Consider the following 17,313-nt stretch of genomic DNA (forward strand, 5'->3'; position numbering starts at 1 on the left):
ATCTGCATTCTCCTGACAGCCAGTTAATAATACCATCCTCAGAGCCAGATATACAAAATAAAGGACTATAGGAAGCAAGACAGAAAAGCTAGAAATAGTAGAACCCTGCAAGCAAGATCAAGTATCAAGCCCAAGGGAAGTATTAACTCCAAGATTCTAATCCTTATGTCAAAAGAATCGTGCTTCACAGATAATGCTAACCAAAACATTTCTCATTGTATTTGGGCTGCTAACATTTGCAGAATATCACACTACACTACTGTTCTTTGTGTATTCACGGGCTTCACATGCTCCGAATAGGTTCCACTATGAGCATAGGATGTCCCAGCATAAATAGCATATTTTACTAGATCAGTAAAGATCTTAACTTTTAGGCATAACACCAGAGAGAAGTAAGCCTTTCCTATATCTCTAGATTTAAAATTGGGGTAAGTAAAACCCTAATGGGGCAGGGGAGACAGCACACTAGTTATGCGAAAGACTTTCACATCTAAGGCTAGGAGGTGCCAGGTTCAATCCCCAGAACGATCATAAACCAGAGATGAGCAGTGATCTGGTCTTTGAGTCTCGAGTCTCTCCTCTCTTCTCTCTCTCTCTCCCCCTCTCCCTTCCCCTCTCCCTTTCACTAAAAATAAATAAAAATCATGTTGAGGTGGCAATTGTTGTGTTGGTTAGGATGTGATCGGCAGATGCAATATTATTTGATTATTTATTATTTGGGAGAGGCATACAGGAAAGTGGGCCCTATCCAATGGTTCCAGGACTGGGGAAAGTAGAGGCTCTATAGTGGAGATGTGAGGTTCCTGCTGTCTTAGGGTTCAAAAAGACAATCGATAGTTAATGTTATCATCACATTATTTGGTAATTGGGTTAACTTTGAAAAGTCCTTTTATTAGGGTTTGCTGTACAGTACCCAGTATCTTGTATATAGCTGTGCTATTGGTTGCTTTTGATCTACTTGGTAGAGGCTTTTGAGAGAGTCTGCATATCAATTACACAGCCTATATATTAAAAAGACTCAGTCTGTGTTTTGAAAAACTTCGAGACATACAAATAATTTTACCCCTCTCGTATTAACTAGTGATTTATATGACTACATTTTACTAGGAGTATACATAAACACCATTCCCACCACCAAAAGACTGTGACCCATCCCTCCCACCCACTCCCACCCCCCACTGTCCCAGGAAGCTGCATGTCTACCCCTCACCACAGGGTTTTTACTTTGGTGCCCTCCTTACAATTTGGTCAGGTCCTGCTTTTAGTTTCCCTTTCAGATCTTCTTACTCAACTTCTATTGATGAGTGTGATCATCCCATACTCATCTTTACCTTTCTGACTTAGCTCACTTAACATAATTCCTTCTAGCTCTGTCCAAGATGGGTCAGAGAGGGTGGGTTCATTGTTCTTGATAGCTGCATAGTATTCCATTGTGTATATATACCACAGCTTTCTCAGCCACTCATCTGGTGTTGGGCACCTGGGTTGCTTGAAGGTTTTAGCTATTATGAATTGTGCTGCTATGAACATAGGAGTACACACCTCTTTTGGGTTGGGTGTTATGGGGTATAACCCCAGGAGAGAAATTACTGTATCATATGGAAAGTCCATGTCTAGCCTTCTGAGAGTTTTCCAGACTGCTCTCCACAGAGGCTGTACCAATTTACATTCCTACCAGCACAAGGGCTCCTCTGTCCCCACAAGCTCTCCAGCATTTGTTGCTGCTGTCCTTTTTGATGTATGCCATTCTTACAGGAGTGAGGTGGTATCTTAGTGTTGTCTTAATTTGCATTTCTCTGACAATCAGTGACCTAGAGCAGTTTTTCATATGTTTGTTAGCCTTTTGGATCTCCTCTAAGGTGAATGTTTTGTTCATATCCTCTGCCCATTTTTGGATAGGGTCATTTGCTTTTTTGGTGCTAAGTTTGCTGAGCTCTTTATATATTTTGGTGATTAGTCTCTTGTCTGATGTATGGCATGTGAAGATCTTCTCCCATTCTGTGAAGGGTCTCTTTGTTTGTTTAATAGTTTCTTTGGCTGTGCAGAAGCTTTTCAATTTGATGTAGTCCCATTGGTTTATTTCTGCTTTAGTCTTCCTTGCAATTGGGTTTGATTCATCAAAGATGTCCTTGAGGTGTAGGTGGGAAAGTGTTTTACCAATGTTTTCCTCTAAGTATTTGATTGTTTCTGGTCTGACATCTAGGTCTTTGATCCATTTGGAGTTGATTTTTGTTTCTGGTGAGATAAAGTGGTTCAATTTCATTCTTCTGCATGTTTCAACCCAGTTTTCCCAGCACCATTTATTGAAGAGAGCCTCCTCTTTCCATTTAATCCTCTGGGCCCGCTTATAAAAGATTAGATGTCCATAGGTGTGGGGATTTATTTCTGGGCTTTCAATTCTGTTCCACTGGTCTGTGTGCCTATTTTTGTTCCAGTACCATGCTGTTTTGATGATGATGGCTTTATAATATAGTTGAAGGTCTGGGAGTGTGATGCCTCCATTTCTGTCTCTTTTCCTCGAGATGGTTTTGGCAATTCTAGGTGTTTTCAGGTTCCAGATAAATGATTGTAGTGTTTGTTCTATTCTCTTAAAGAAGCTTGGTGGAACTTTGATGGGTATTGCATTAAATTTGTATATGGCTCTTGGGAGAATATTCATTTGGATGATATTTATTCTTCCAATCCATGAGCATGGGCTATCTTTCCATTTCTTGGTATCAGTTTCTATTTCCTTGAGTAGCGACTCATAGTTTTCAGCATACAAGTCTTTCACTTCTTTGGTCAACTTTATTCCTAGGTATTTGATTGATTTTGCTGAAACAGTAAATGGGAGTGATTTCTGGATGTCTTCTTCTTCAAATTTAGTGTTTGCATAAAGAAATGCCACTGATTTTTGTACACTGATTTTGTAGCCTGATACCTTGCTATATTGCCTAATAACTTCCAGTAGTTTTCTGCTGGATTCTTTAGGTTTTTCCATGTATACTAGCATATCATCTGCAAATAGTGAGAGCTTGACTTCTTCCCTTCCAATCTGTATTCCTGTGATTTCTTTCTCTTGCCTGATTGCTATGGCAAGAACTTCCAATTCTATGTTGAAGAGTAACGGTGACAATGGACAGCCCTGTCTAGTCCCCAATCTGAGGGGGAATGCTTTCAGCTTCTGTCCATTGAGTATGATGTTGGCTGTAGGTTTGCTATATATAGACTCCACTATCTTGATGAATTTCTCATCTATTCCCATTTTTTGTAGAGTTTTGAGCATGAATGGGTGTTGGATTTTGTCAGAGGCTTTCTCTGCATCTATTGAGATAATCTTGTGGTTTTTGGTTTTGCTTTTATTGATGTGAATGACATTGATTGACTTAGGGATGTTGAATCAGCCTTGCATTCCTGGGATGAATCCCACTTGGTCATGATGAACAATCTTTTTGATATGTTGCTGTTTCCGGTTGGCCAAGATCTTGTTTAATATTTTGGCATCTATGTTCATCAGAGATATTGGTCTGTAGTTTTCCTTTTTTGTTCTGTCCCTATCAGCTTTTGGTATCAGGGTGATGTCGGCTTCATAGAAGGTGGAAGGGAGTATTCCTATTTCTTCAGTCTTATGGAAAAGCTTAAGAAGTATGGGTACTAATTGTTTCCTGAAGGTTTTGTAGAATTCATTTGTGAAGCCATCTGGTCCAGGACTTTCGTTGTTGGGGAAGTTCTTAATAATGTAACCAACACAACGATTGCCACCTCAACATGCTTCACTTCAGACTGTGTCCAGAGACTTCACGTGTGGAATGACAACCCTTCAGCTTCATTACTCAGGTGAGACCTTTCCTTTCATAGTATACTCTAATTCCATCTCAGGTGGTTCACTTTCTAACAAAGTCCCAAAACCTAGATATATACCAGTTTCTGTGAGAGAGAGCATATGTTCACACGTATCTGTAAACTACTGCAAAATATATACCTGAAAGTAGAAGTACACTAGAGTTTGCAGTGAGTACCCCCCTAACACTTCCTCTCCACTATTCCAAGCTTTGGTCCATGATTGCTCAACAATTTGTTTGGCTTCGTATGTTAACTCTCTTTTCAGTCACCAGGTTCCAGATGTCATCAGGATGCCGGCCAGGCTTCCCTAGACTGAAGACCCCACCAATGTGTCCTGGAGCTCCGCTTCCCCAGAGACCCACCCTACTAGGGAAAGAGAGAGGCAGACTGGGAGTATGGACCGACCAGTCCACGACCATGTTCAGCGGGGAAGCAATTATAGAAGCCAGACCTTCTACCTTCTGCAACCCACAATGACCCTGGGTCCATGCTCCCAGACGGATAGAGAATGGGAAAGCTATCAGGGGAGGGGGTGGGATATGGAGATTGGGTGGTGGGAGTTGTGTGGAATTGTACCCCTCCTACCCTATGGTTTTGTTAATTAATCCTTTCTTAAATAAAAAAGAAAAAAAAAGAAAAGAAAAATCATAACAATTAATCAAAATCTCACTAATAAATCAAAACTCTTCTTTACTAGTGACGTTTAAGTTAAAAAATCAGTTTCTGCTAAATGGAAGTAGAGAATTACCAGATTCACCTTCATCTCAACTGTCTGCACAAACTACAGAAAATATGTACTCCTTGGAGTAAGTCTTTTTTCCCCCATGGAAAACTCTAGACTAAAAAGAAAGAAATAGATATTATAGCACATTAACCAACATCACCTAATAAGATTAATACAAACTAGGGTGAGGAAACTGTGGGTAATAGTGCATGCTGCCTAATACCATAGAAGTCTGCCCCACTCTGAGATTAGGTTAAAACATTTGACCAAAGTGAAAGGCTGAGAGGAGTAATAAAATCTTGACTTTTTTTTGCTAATTCCATTCCAGTCACGGCCCTGGATGCAACACTGTATCACACCAGTAAAAGGAACTACTTCCTATAGCAAAAGTAGTTTTGTGTGGTATACTGCCTGACTGAGTGGTAAATTTTATAATACCAAAATACTATAGTAATAGCAGCCATAAAAGATTTTCTGGTTACCTTATCTTTGTCAGTTATTTAAAGAATTTAAAAATTGAACAAGATTTTAGTTCATCTTTCAAAGTAAATCTAAGATAGAACTTTCTAAATAGTAGAGCTCAGTACAATCAAAATGGAAAGTAGTGTATTTCTCATCCTTACCAGCTTCTTCCAGGAAGCCTTCTACCACTCTTTCAGGCAGAAACAATCTTTCTACTGTTCACGTTCTCCCATTTCATCTATCCCAATCTTGCAGCATTTAAAGCATTCTGTCTTTTACTTTGGCTGTGCTTTTGCGTATCTTATTTCCAGTATTCCTGGAAAACAAAGGTTATGCCTGACCTACCTCAGCATTTACTCCAACCGCTGGTATAACACCTTACACATACCCTAGTGCTTCAGAATGTTTTGTTAACATCAGTCAAGTCATGGAAGCAAAGATGATTACAGCAAAGGAACAACACAGTCTTTATTGTTGAGGATCTTGAGGCTGGGTACAGTCTGCAAGAAGTCTGACCTCAAAGCCTGATTGTACGCACGGGCAGCATATCAAAACCACACTGTGCGTTTGCTTTGTTTCAAAAGCCATTTACCTAGAAAAAGATGGCTAATGTGGTTAACACTATTTTCATGATTCTTAAAGCAGGTCTTGGATGTGTTTATAAATCTATAATAAAGTCATGAGTGTAATGACACTGGAAGCTTGACTTCCCAAGCCAGCAACAGGAAGAAAAGCACACCCCCTTTTATTTGCTGTAGTCCATGTCTGTTAAAAGAAAGATTTGCAAGGTCATACTTATGCTTTCACAAATTTTAATTCATCCTTAAACTTAATTTTAAAAATTGACTATATCAAATTAAAAGGTATGTTTACTATACATTTATGCTAACATACTATTTTACTATGTTTTACTACATAAAATTTTTACTCCTGTCTTAGATCCCAGAAGCAGGTCTGCAAGTGTCTCTCTTTCTCTCCCCCTCTGTCTTCCTCTCCTCTTTCCATTTCTCTCTGCCCTATCCAACAACAATGACAGCAGTAATAACAACAATAATAACAACAACAACAATGATAAACAATAAGGGCAAAAAATAGGAAAATAAAATAAAATAACTAAGTATATATATATATATATATATATATATATATATGAAATATTTTCAAAACTTAAAAAGTTTTAATAGTTCTCTCTTTCTTCCTCTTTTGTTCACATTCACATCTTTGGATATTCTTTGGATAAGATCTATTAACTTGGGGGGGGGCGGATGGTGGCACACCTGGTTAAGTGCTCACATTACAATTGCAAGGGCCTGAGTTCAAGCCCCCAGTCCCCATCTGCAGGAGGAAAGTTTCACAAATGGTGAAGCAGTGCTACAGATGTCTCTCTATCTCTCCCTCTCTATTTCCCCTTTTCTCTCAAATTCTGGATGTCTTTATCCAATAAATAAATAAAATAAAATAATTTTTAAAAAGACCTAGTAACTTATAGAGAAATATCATCCAAAAATCTGGGGAAGGTTTGATACAAGTACAGCTCTAGGCTGATACAACTCCAACACAAAATGTGAAAATGATCAAGGACTATGCCAAGCTTTCCCTCTTCAATTCATATCAGGACAAGCTGGTGACTATCCATCTGGGAAAGGAAGCAGGATGAGGCAAATTTCCAATAATCCAGACCCTCTACCTAGCTAGGTAAATACCATCTTACACCGAAGAAGCTATCAGGCCTGCTCTGGATCTCCAAGACTAATTATACTAGAGATCTCACCATTCTTCAGTTTGAAAGGGGCCAATGTCTGCTGCTTTTATCTTTGGCTTCTAGAAATAAACAGAGTATATAGGGTTCCAAGTTTCCTCTAGTTGAACTTCCTTATAGGTACCTCAAGGTGAAACAAAGTTTCAATTCTTCACCACCTTCTATCTTCTTCCAGATCAGCATTCAAACCACAAAGATAAAACTCTTCCAGGGACAAAAGCGTGGGGGGTAACTGGCCTTTTGGAAACAGATTCTTCTTGAAAAACAGATGTTCAAATGTCAACATCTAAAGATCAGTCATTGAAAACCTTATTTTCTAAATCTCACAACAAATAGCTACAAACTTGTACTATCTTTAGTATCAAGTATTTCATTTACCAGACTGAGCTGTATTTACAAGCACTGGTCAGATGTTCCCAATCCAAGGCATGCTGGCTCACAGACTTTTTGAAGTGTCTCTGCAGCAAGACTTAACTGGTACGGGCATGGCAAAGACAGGGTTTGAAAGAAACCAATTCCAACATAAAAGTTTTAAGCCAATGAAGCCTAAGGTTGTTTTAGTATTATTATTTATTTATATTTTTCCAGTAGCACACAAAACATCATTAGGCACTCCACAAAGTTAAAAGCACACAATACCATCAATATTAATTAGAGCAGATGGTTTAGAAACGAGGCTCCCAAATTGTCACCTCAAGTTTCTAATTTAAGTCCTAATTTAATAGGGAAAATCATGTTAGCCACTTCCGAGGTCAAAACAATGGTCTGGACTTAAATTAAAGAGAATAGTCATTTCCCAGGTACTTAACCCAAAACTTTTCTGTGCTCATTCATTTTATATGCTATTGCTAGATAGATAGCTCCTAACAATATCATTTGAAGGAAATAATTCCATAGTTAAAAAATATGCCCACCTTGTGATCATTTCAGTTACTAGTTCAGTTACAATGAGGGACTGATAATATATCAATAGGGTATCTGTATCATGTGACTAAGCTGTCATGCACAAGACATAGATTTAAACCCAGAACCACCTCACTGGAAGCGGCACTGTGTTCCCTTTCCCTCTTTCCCTCTGTCTCTGTCTCTTTCTTTTGATCTGAAAAAGTCAGCTTGGAATGTTGAAGCAAAAGAAAAGAAAAGAAAAGAAAAGAAAAGAAAAGAAAAGAAAAGAAAAGAAAAGAAAAGAAAAGAAAAGAAAAGAAAAGAAAAGAAAAGGATTGTTGAGAGCTCCTATCTGAGATAAACTTCCTGGGTCATAAAATCATCCCACAAAGAAATCACTGAGATAGACAATAAGGAGAACTGCCATCAGTCAGATTTTCACTGCCAACTAGGTCCCTCTGCTGGGGGCAATATAATTCTAGCAAGCCTGAAAAAATTAATAAATAAATCCAGTTCCCTTGTATTTATTATGAAATACTTGACATAAAACCTACTAACCAAACAATCCTTTACCTTGGCAAATTTGTAGACCACAAAATAGGATTGTAAGCTGCCACTTCTTGCAGGGGAGATTTAATGGCTACCGAGCAAATGCCAGGACTCTGTGGAATAACCTATTTGCAGCTGGGATTCTAAGCCAGAAGTATCTTTGCAATAAGTAGCGTGTGAAAAGCCTGCCATCATCATGACTCCTGACCAGGAGCTCTCATTTCAGAGACAGAAAGGAGAAAATTAAGTCCAAAGATCACCAAGAGCACCTCTGTAGTTTACTAGCTAGGAGACCACACTCTGAAGGAATCCCACATATCTCAGAAAGAGAGTATCAGAAAGAACTCATTAACAAGACTTGGGCCATGGCTGTTATTTGGGGAAGATCTAGAGAAGCACTTTAGTTCTAGCTTGGATGGAGTCAGAAAGAGGGCACAATCTTGCCACTAAATACCTTAACAGTGATCACCTCTAAGAATAGACCAGAGCAGGAACAAAGCTGTAATTAGCAAAAAATTAGCAGTAACTTAAATGGTTGGTTTGATAAAGAAAGCAGTCATGTCACACTGGAACAAGCATTGCTCTTAAACATATGGAACATGCGTCTTTTCAATTATCTCTTGCAGAAGATGTCTATTTTGATTTCAGAAACCCACAAAGTACTGTTAAGAGAATGGGGCCTGGGGAGACAGCATAATGGTTATGCTAGAAAGATGTTTATGCCTGAGGCACCAAAGGTCCCAGGTTTAGTCTTCAGAACCACAATAAGCCAGAGTTGGCCAGTGTTCTGGTAAAAACAACTGGATTTCCCTGGGCAGACAACCCACCAAGGTGTCCTGAAGTCCCACTTCCCCGGAGTCCTGCCCCACTAGGGAAAGAGAGAGACAGGCTGGGAGTATGGATTGACCTGTCAACGCCCATGTTCAGCAGGGAAGCAAGTACAGAAGCCAGACCTTCCACCTTCTGCATCCCACAAAGACCTTGGGTCCATACTCCCAGAGGGTTAAAGAATAGGAAAGCTATCAGGGGAGGGGATGGGATATGAAGTTCTGGTGGTGGGAACTGTGTGGAGTTGTACCCCTCTTATCCTATATTTTTTGTCAGTGTTTCCTTTTTATAAATAAAAAATTTCAAAAAATAAATAAGAAATAAGCAAACAGAGGTCTTATAAGTTTGAGGACAGTGGTCATAAGTTTGATATATATATATATATATATATATATATATATATATTTTTTTTTTTTTTGCCTGCAGGGTTATGAATTCACTGCTCCTATTTTTCCTTTTTGTATTGCCCTTGTTGATTATCACCATTGTTATTATTGTTCTTATTGCTGTCGTCACTGTTGGACAGGACAGAGAAATCAAGAGAGATGGGGAAGACAGAGAGGGGGAGAGAAAGATAAGACACCTGCAGACCTGCTACACTTGCTTGTGAAGCGAGCCCCCTGCAGGTGTGGAGCCAGGAACTCGAACCAGGATCCTTACACCAGTCCTTGTGCTTTGTGCCATGTGTGATTAACCCCCTGCGCTACCTTCTGCCCCCCTGATATATATATATATATATATATATATATATATATATTATTGCAATACTATGTGTCAGAGTTGAGTGGTGCCCTAGTGTCTCTCTTTCCCTCTATCATAAAAATGGATGAATAAATATTTTATAAGTAAACATAAAGAAACCTACAGAATAATAGTTTAGTCACCATGTATATATTATCAACGCCTAGGTCACACTCTAGAACATGAACAAACATCAGTATGGCATGTTTCTGTCTTTCTCTATAAGGGATGTGTTACAGTGCCTATCACGGGGTCATTTCAGTTGCTAGAAGAGGTAGTTTTTACCTATTAGTCTAGTTCCTGATGTTCAGGTGTATAACAACAACTAAACCTTACTGCTTATTCCTATATGTGGGGTGAGGAGTATGGTGGGGGGAACCCTCTCTCCAAATGATTTTGGAATGATACTGTGCTGAATACAATAAAAAATAATTACAAGGAAAAAAAAGAAGATAGAAAGCACCAGCCTCCATTATTTTTATTATTAAACACGAGGCACGCACAATAGCTCATAAAGTCCTTGCCACCAAAGTTTCTAAAGACAGTCTCTATTTATCTTGCCATAAACTTGAATCTGGGGTCACACTTTCTACGTTTCCTAACTTTTTAAAATCTTTAATTAATTAATGAAGAGCTGTCCCATTTCAAACCCACAGTATGCCACAAGGAGAGAAGAAAGAAGTAAGGAAATGTACTCATAGAGAAATCCTTGCTATCTTTCACCTGAGTGAAAAATTAAATAAATATCTATAATTGTTCCTTATGTCCCACAACTTAAAAGGGCATGAGAAGAAAATCAGGTCAGTAGCACCCCTTCTATAACAGTCCTAAAATCAATCAAATCGAAAGGACTGTATTTCCTATCCATGTACAGCTTCAGTAGCATTCTTTACCACATCAGGACACTGACAATATACTGGTTGATTAGGGATTTTTCCACTGATATTCTTAGGCCTAAAGTGACTAGCTTTCTAGGGCCATAACTTGGATATGATTATAATCAGAAGATCCAATTTATACTCTTACACAGTCAGTTAACGGAAGACTCAGCCAACCAGTCAAATTTATTTGCCTCCTCATCAAACTTTCCACTTCACCTCTGCTACAAGCTGATGCTGTCCATTCCATTTCTGCAATGTTAAGAATCTGTCCCCAGTCTATGGTCATATCACCCCAAATATGCCCAATCTTGTCTGATCCTGAAAGCTGAGAATATGTCCCTGGCTTAAAGTAGACATTGATGTTAGCCCTACAGTGTTGATCTGTTCTTCATAGGCTGGCTCTCTTCTTGACATCCTCTTCATTCTTCCTCCTAGCACACAGCTGGTATGAGCTGGAAGTGAGCTGGAAATTCTACAAATAGCTTCCATTTCTGCATAACACAGAGATAGCACTGCTACTATTCACCAGACCCACCCTTTTCCTGGATCAAGCTAAAGGCTGGGTTGCCAATCTCTGGTTCAGAATTCTGTCCCATTCACAAAAATCTCTCTAGAAGATATCTGCCCTTACCCACAACTATTAAAGTCACTTATATATGTGCATATGTAAAAATTAGAATCATATCTAAGAATATCTGGGAAAGAAGTGATCAATGTGTTTATGCATTCAAATAAATAAGCAAGTATATGCTTATTGATTGACTGATATGCCACACATTTTATGACAAACTTGGCATTTTGGAGCTCCATAAGAATGGTAACCGTGTCCCACTTTCCCACATGCCTCTCCCAATCCATATCAAATAATATTGCATCTGCCGATCACAACCTAATCAACGCAACGAGTGCCACCTCAACATGCTTCAGCCCAGACTGTGTCCAGAGACTTCAGGTGTGGAATGACAACCCTTCAGCTTCATTACTCGGGTGAGACCCTTCCTTTCATAGTATTCTCTAATTCCATCCCAGGTGGATCACTTTCTAACAAAGTCCCAAAACCTAGATATAGACCAGGTTCTGTGAGAGAGAGCATATGTTCACACATATCCATAAACTAGTGCAAAATATATACCTGAAAGCAGAAGTACACTAGAGTTTGCAGTAAGTACCCCCCCCCCAACACTTCCTCTCCACTATTCCAACCTTTGGGTCCATGATTGCTCAACAATTTGTTTGGCTTTGTATGTTAACTCTCTTTTCAGCCACCAGGTTCCAGATGCCACCAGGTTCCAGATGCCATCAGGATGCCAGCCAGGCTTCCCTGGACTGAAGACCCCACCAATGTGTCCTGGAGCTCCACTTCCCCAGAGACCCACTTTACTAGGGAAAGAGAGAGGCAGACTGGGAGTATGGACCGACCAATCAACGTCCATGTTCAGCGGGGAAGCTATTACAGAAGCCAGACCTTCCACCTTCTGCAACCCACAACAACCCTGGGTCCATGCTCCCAGAGGGAGAGAGAATGGGAAAGCTATCAGGGGAGGGGATGGGATATGGAGATTGGGTGGTGGGAATTGTGTGGAGTTGTACCCCTCCTACCCTATGGTTTTGTTAATTTATCCTTTCTTAAATAAAAAATAAATAAAAAAAAAAGAATGGTAACCATGGTTATTCCTTTCACCATTTCACAGTGCCAGGAAGAATGTTTGGTTCATACTGGTTTCCTAAAAAATATCTTTTAGCAAACTAGTTAAGGCTGGAGAGATAACACAGTAGTTTCCCTAAAAGGCTACTTGCATGCCTGAAGTCCCAGAGGTCCCAAGTTCAATTCCTGGAAGCACCATAACCCAGAACTGAACAGTGATTTAGGGGTTGTGGGTGTGTGTCATTACATTAAAGTAAAAATATTAATAAAAATTAATTAGGAGATCAAAGAATGGAAAAAAATGAGTACTTGCAAAGTATACTGGCAGTGTAATATATAAGTACACTGAGTCAGCATATACATGATGTCAACAGTTCATACCATTTTAAAAGGGAAATTAAATAATTCTAATAATTCTATTCTTCCTCAAGATGACTTGCTATTGTCTCCAGATTTCTGTATCTGTTATTAGATAAATGTACATTAAAAAAGCTTACTGTGAGGTCAAGTTTGAAGATAATTGTAATAAACCATTAATTCCTTTGACTTTGTCTTCTTTAAACTGATTTCAAATCAATATTCTAAGTTTTAAATTTTAACTTGTAAGATAAAAAGTACAAAAATTTCATTTTTTGTTTATAGCTTACTTATAAAAAGCACAAGAAGCTATAAGTGAAAAAATAATGCTGAAATAAATGTTATATTCAAGAAAGTACTGTAATACAATTTTATATTATTTTTCTCTATATATCTATTAGCAGTATTGAATTAAGATTTATTTATTTATTTATTTTTAATTAAGATCTCTTGGTAAATACATTAGTCTTATAGAAAGTGGTTTCTTTTTTGTTTTTGTATTCAATGAGTTGATTCAAACCAATTCATTCTCTCTTACATTGAGAAGAATTTGAGAGATTCCCCATCTTTAAATACCCAAAGCACAGTCTTGCATCATATGGAAGACCCTGAATTAGTAGAACCTAAGTTGGGAGCTTGAGTCTGCTATTCATAATCTAGTCAGTTTGGGGGGCTGCCTTTTAACACCCTGTAGAACATTAGAGTCAGAACAAGCAAAACTACACAAAGAAAGTCTAAAACAATAAATTCACCAGCATTTGGTGTATCACATGTTTTCATAACTCCTTTGGTTGGATGTATGCATAGAGAAAACAAATAGCTTAATACTAAGAAAACAAATAGCTTAATACTAAAGGTACTGTTGGAAGACTGGTGAAAGTAGAATAATTTTAAGAACTTTTTGAAACTCTTCAGAAGGAGTAACAAAACATAAGAAATGGCTTTGAACTCCCAAGAAACAGCAGCCTGGCAACCACAGAAAGAAAAATGGCTGTTCTTTTAAACAAAGACATGGAGTCAATTGTGAATGGTAGAGGCATGAACACTGGCATACTTTTCAAACAACATCTGGAGATAGACAGCAAATAAAAACATTTCAAGGGAGTCGGGCTGTAGCTCAGCGGGCTAAGCGCAGGTGGCGCAAAGCACAAGGACCGGCATGAGGATCCCGGTTCGAACCCCGGCTCCCCACCTGCAGGGGAGTCACTTCACAGGCGGTGAAGCAGGTCTGCAGGTGTCTATCTTTCTGTCCTCCTCTCTGTCTTCCCCTCCTCTCTCCATTTCTCTCTGTCCTATCCAACAACGACAACAACAATAATAACTACAACAATAAAACAACAAGGGCAACAAAAGGGAATAAATAAATAAAATTTAACAAAAAAAAAAAAAAACATTTCACAACTGCAGAGTATATAAAGAAGGGTCAATTTCCACTGGTGTCAACCACAAAACTGAAGAGCAATGTATAGGTATTTTATTTGAAAATAAATGAATTAAAACCACCATACAGAAAGGACTACGTTTTATGTTCATAAGGTAAAGTCATTTGAACAAATTCTCTATTTTAGCATTCTGCAGAGAAGCAAAATAATGCTTTCAGAATACCTTCTTTAAATATCCAAGAGTCTACATAAAAGCTGAAATACTATAGTTTTGAAAGAACCTATGTTTCTCTTAAAAGTTTTCAGAATGCTTTGAAAGAAATAAAATTCCATAATGTAACACAAGTGAAGCATAAACAAAAAAAAAAAAAAAAAAAAAAGGTAACAGCTGTCTTTTGTTTCTTGGAATAATGTTGTCTTTATGTCATAAATTAAGCCAAAGTACACAGCAAAATGCTTACTAATGCTTCTTCTTGAACTTAAAATATAGCAATGTAGCTTACTTTTCACTTCTACCTCCTAAACTAAGCTGAAGCCATTCTGCACTCCCAAATACCTACAACTATACAGGCACTAAAAGAATGAGTCTTACCAGACCATCACAGTTGCTAACGGCAACAGAGGTTCCTGGAATGTCCATGATGTCACCAACATAAGCACAGTTAGTTTGCAAAGGTTCTGTCTTCCATATTCTTTCAGAAGCACCTTCTGGTTGATGATCGTTAATGGGCTCAGTTATATTCCCAGGTTTCAGAGCCACCTCATGCCATTCCACAACAGCTCCAGGAGCTACAAGCTGAGTGTTGGGCTTGAGACGCAGATGAAAGTCTCTACCAAATGCTGTGATGTTGAAGAACAATTGTTCCGAGTTGGAAGACACGTCCCTTGTTGACCTCTTTTTGTGACTTGCAGAAAGAATATGGGAAAGGTACTGTCCTTCTAGGTTTGTGCTAACTGGAGTCACCAGCTCATACTCTCTCTTCCTCCTTATTGGTAAATCTGTGGAATAATAATAATAATGAAACACTGCAATAAAATTACAGAGCCCTACGCAATAAAAGAACATAGCAGGACAGAACATAGGCATAAAGTGACCTCCTCACAAGAGTGCACCTAAACATGCATCCCTGAATTATCTCATAATTCTTAAATTTTGAGAATGTCAATGATTTGTCAAGTGTAATTAGGCAACTGCATTATGTAACAATTTATTTGAAGTTTCTTACAATGTAAACATAAATCACTCCTTTGAGAACACAGATACGCTCAAGTCTCCATAAACCATACATAGCCTGCTTATGATCAAAGCAGGCTCCCTATTAATTTATTATTGGTGTAACTGGCAACCACTAATAACCTTTAACAAATTTTCTATTTTAAAACTTTTTTTCTGATTACTTTCACTTTTATCTATGAGAGTCCTCTAATGTATATGATACACGTATTATGGGCTTCTAACTTATAAACTGTGGCTTACAGTGTTACTGTCTATACACATTTTATAGCATAGTACTGCTAACAATCATAATTTGGAGGTGAGGAAATAGATTAAGTGTATGGTAAGTGTTCAAGTTAAGGAATTGTGAAATTCAGGTCATACTCCACAGACCACATATGAATTCTGTTACATCATACTGTGCCCTATAAATCAAGAAACATTTCCAGAGAATAAGAATTAATTATAAAGAAGAATCATCTATAAATAAAATATACAGTCATTGGTTTGCCAAGAGCAAGTGGTATTTTACAACATATTCTTCCCACTGGGCAGATATTCATTTAAAACATGGACATGTACATAGAGTCTACCCTACAGCATATGTGGTCATCCACCCACTAAACTGAATTTCATAGTCAGAACCTAATTCCCCAATTCTAGCTAAATGTAAGTATTCTATTTGCCAAAAGTGAAGAGGTGCAGAGGAACAAACATCTTTGGGAAAGACATCATGTTTAATAAGTTATTTATCCCTTGATATGATTCTAAAGATAGAAGATGGTGGCTAGCAGACATTGAAAAAGGAAGTGAGGAGAGAAACAAGAATGACAAAAAAAATTTGAAGAAAAAACAGTTTAAAGTTTTCCACCTTCATAATTCTAGCCCAACACTAATCCTATATATCACACTAAATTAATGTGAAAAAGTATATGATTCACAAATAGCATTCACTGAAGGCATGTTTTGCCACTGAATGAATCCTTTAGAATAAGAGACGCACAAAATTAACCTTGTGCTCTTTAAGTATCATTACAGAATCACTATGTTTTTCTTGTTTTTCCAATTCTTAAATATTTCAATGTGTAAAGTACCAAAAGACAAAGGAAAACATTTTGCAACAAGAAAATCTTACTGAATGCACATCTGTCAGTATGTCACTTGCAATGATCAATGAATTTAAACAAGATATCCCTGTTTACTGACTGCATGGAGAAAGTAATACTTATACATTCTTACTACGCAGAGTGGGAGTGAGAGAGCTGTCACATCACAGAGTACAGTGAAGCCTGTGGCTCCACCATTAGGAGTGACAGCAGCACAGTCCCTGCTTTGTGGGCTCTCCCTCTCGCACAGTGAAGGAGCTATTAATGTAAGCACAGTCCTAATGATGTGGTCTCCCTTATAGCCAAATTCATAATGATTATTTTTGTAAATTCTGGCTTAAACAAGATCTCGAAACTTGGAGAAGGAACTCAAGTATCACAGGAGCACAGGGATGGAGGGAAAATTTTACACGCTGTAGGATGGCTCTGGCTTTTAGTTATTGACTGGCGACGTCAAATTCCATGAAGACAAGGAACACCCCGTTCAATATGGCAGCTCCTGATATCACCTAAAATCAGCTTTTATACCTGTAGGGTCTCTTGTCAGTAGGATTTGTTTAATACACACTAAGTTAGGGGTGTGTGCAGAGGACTTTTGCTCTTGTCTATGCTGTAAAATACTCTAACTTTAAAAACAAACTGCCAAAGGACTGTGAGCTTCTGGCTGCATCAAAAATCCCATTTATAACTCTTTCTCTAACTTCTTTTACTGTTTGAAAAGAAGGAGGAAGCAAAGCCTAATTTCAATGTGTGGGTTTCCCATCTCCACTGAAGGGAATTCACATAACCAAAGTCTAGACAATATATGGATGCCTGGATTAAGTGACTGGAGAACTAGAAGATTTAGAAAGAATGTGAGAGTCTCCTTCGTACCCAAAGCGAGAGACCCAGAGTCTCAGGCTTATAGGAACTGTCCACCATTTCTCTGGGACAGTTCCATTTTTCCATCATCAGAC

General features: G+C 38.3%; 1 protein-coding gene across 1 annotated transcript in view; it reads right to left on the minus strand.

Annotated features, from left to right (window-relative positions):
* ADAMTS3 (ADAM metallopeptidase with thrombospondin type 1 motif 3) overlaps window positions 1-17,313 on the minus strand; it is a 287,233-nt gene that overhangs the window by 247,016 nt on the left and 22,904 nt on the right. Inside the window, exon 3 of the mRNA XM_007523544.3 lies at window positions 14,628-15,034. Within this exon, the coding sequence (XP_007523606.1) occupies window positions 14,628-15,034 (407 nt within the window). The remainder of the gene's footprint in view (window positions 1-14,627; window positions 15,035-17,313) is intronic.

This window comes from Erinaceus europaeus, chromosome 3 (genome assembly GCF_950295315.1).
Source record: "Erinaceus europaeus chromosome 3, mEriEur2.1, whole genome shotgun sequence".
NCBI lineage: Eukaryota > Metazoa > Chordata > Mammalia > Eulipotyphla > Erinaceidae > Erinaceus > Erinaceus europaeus.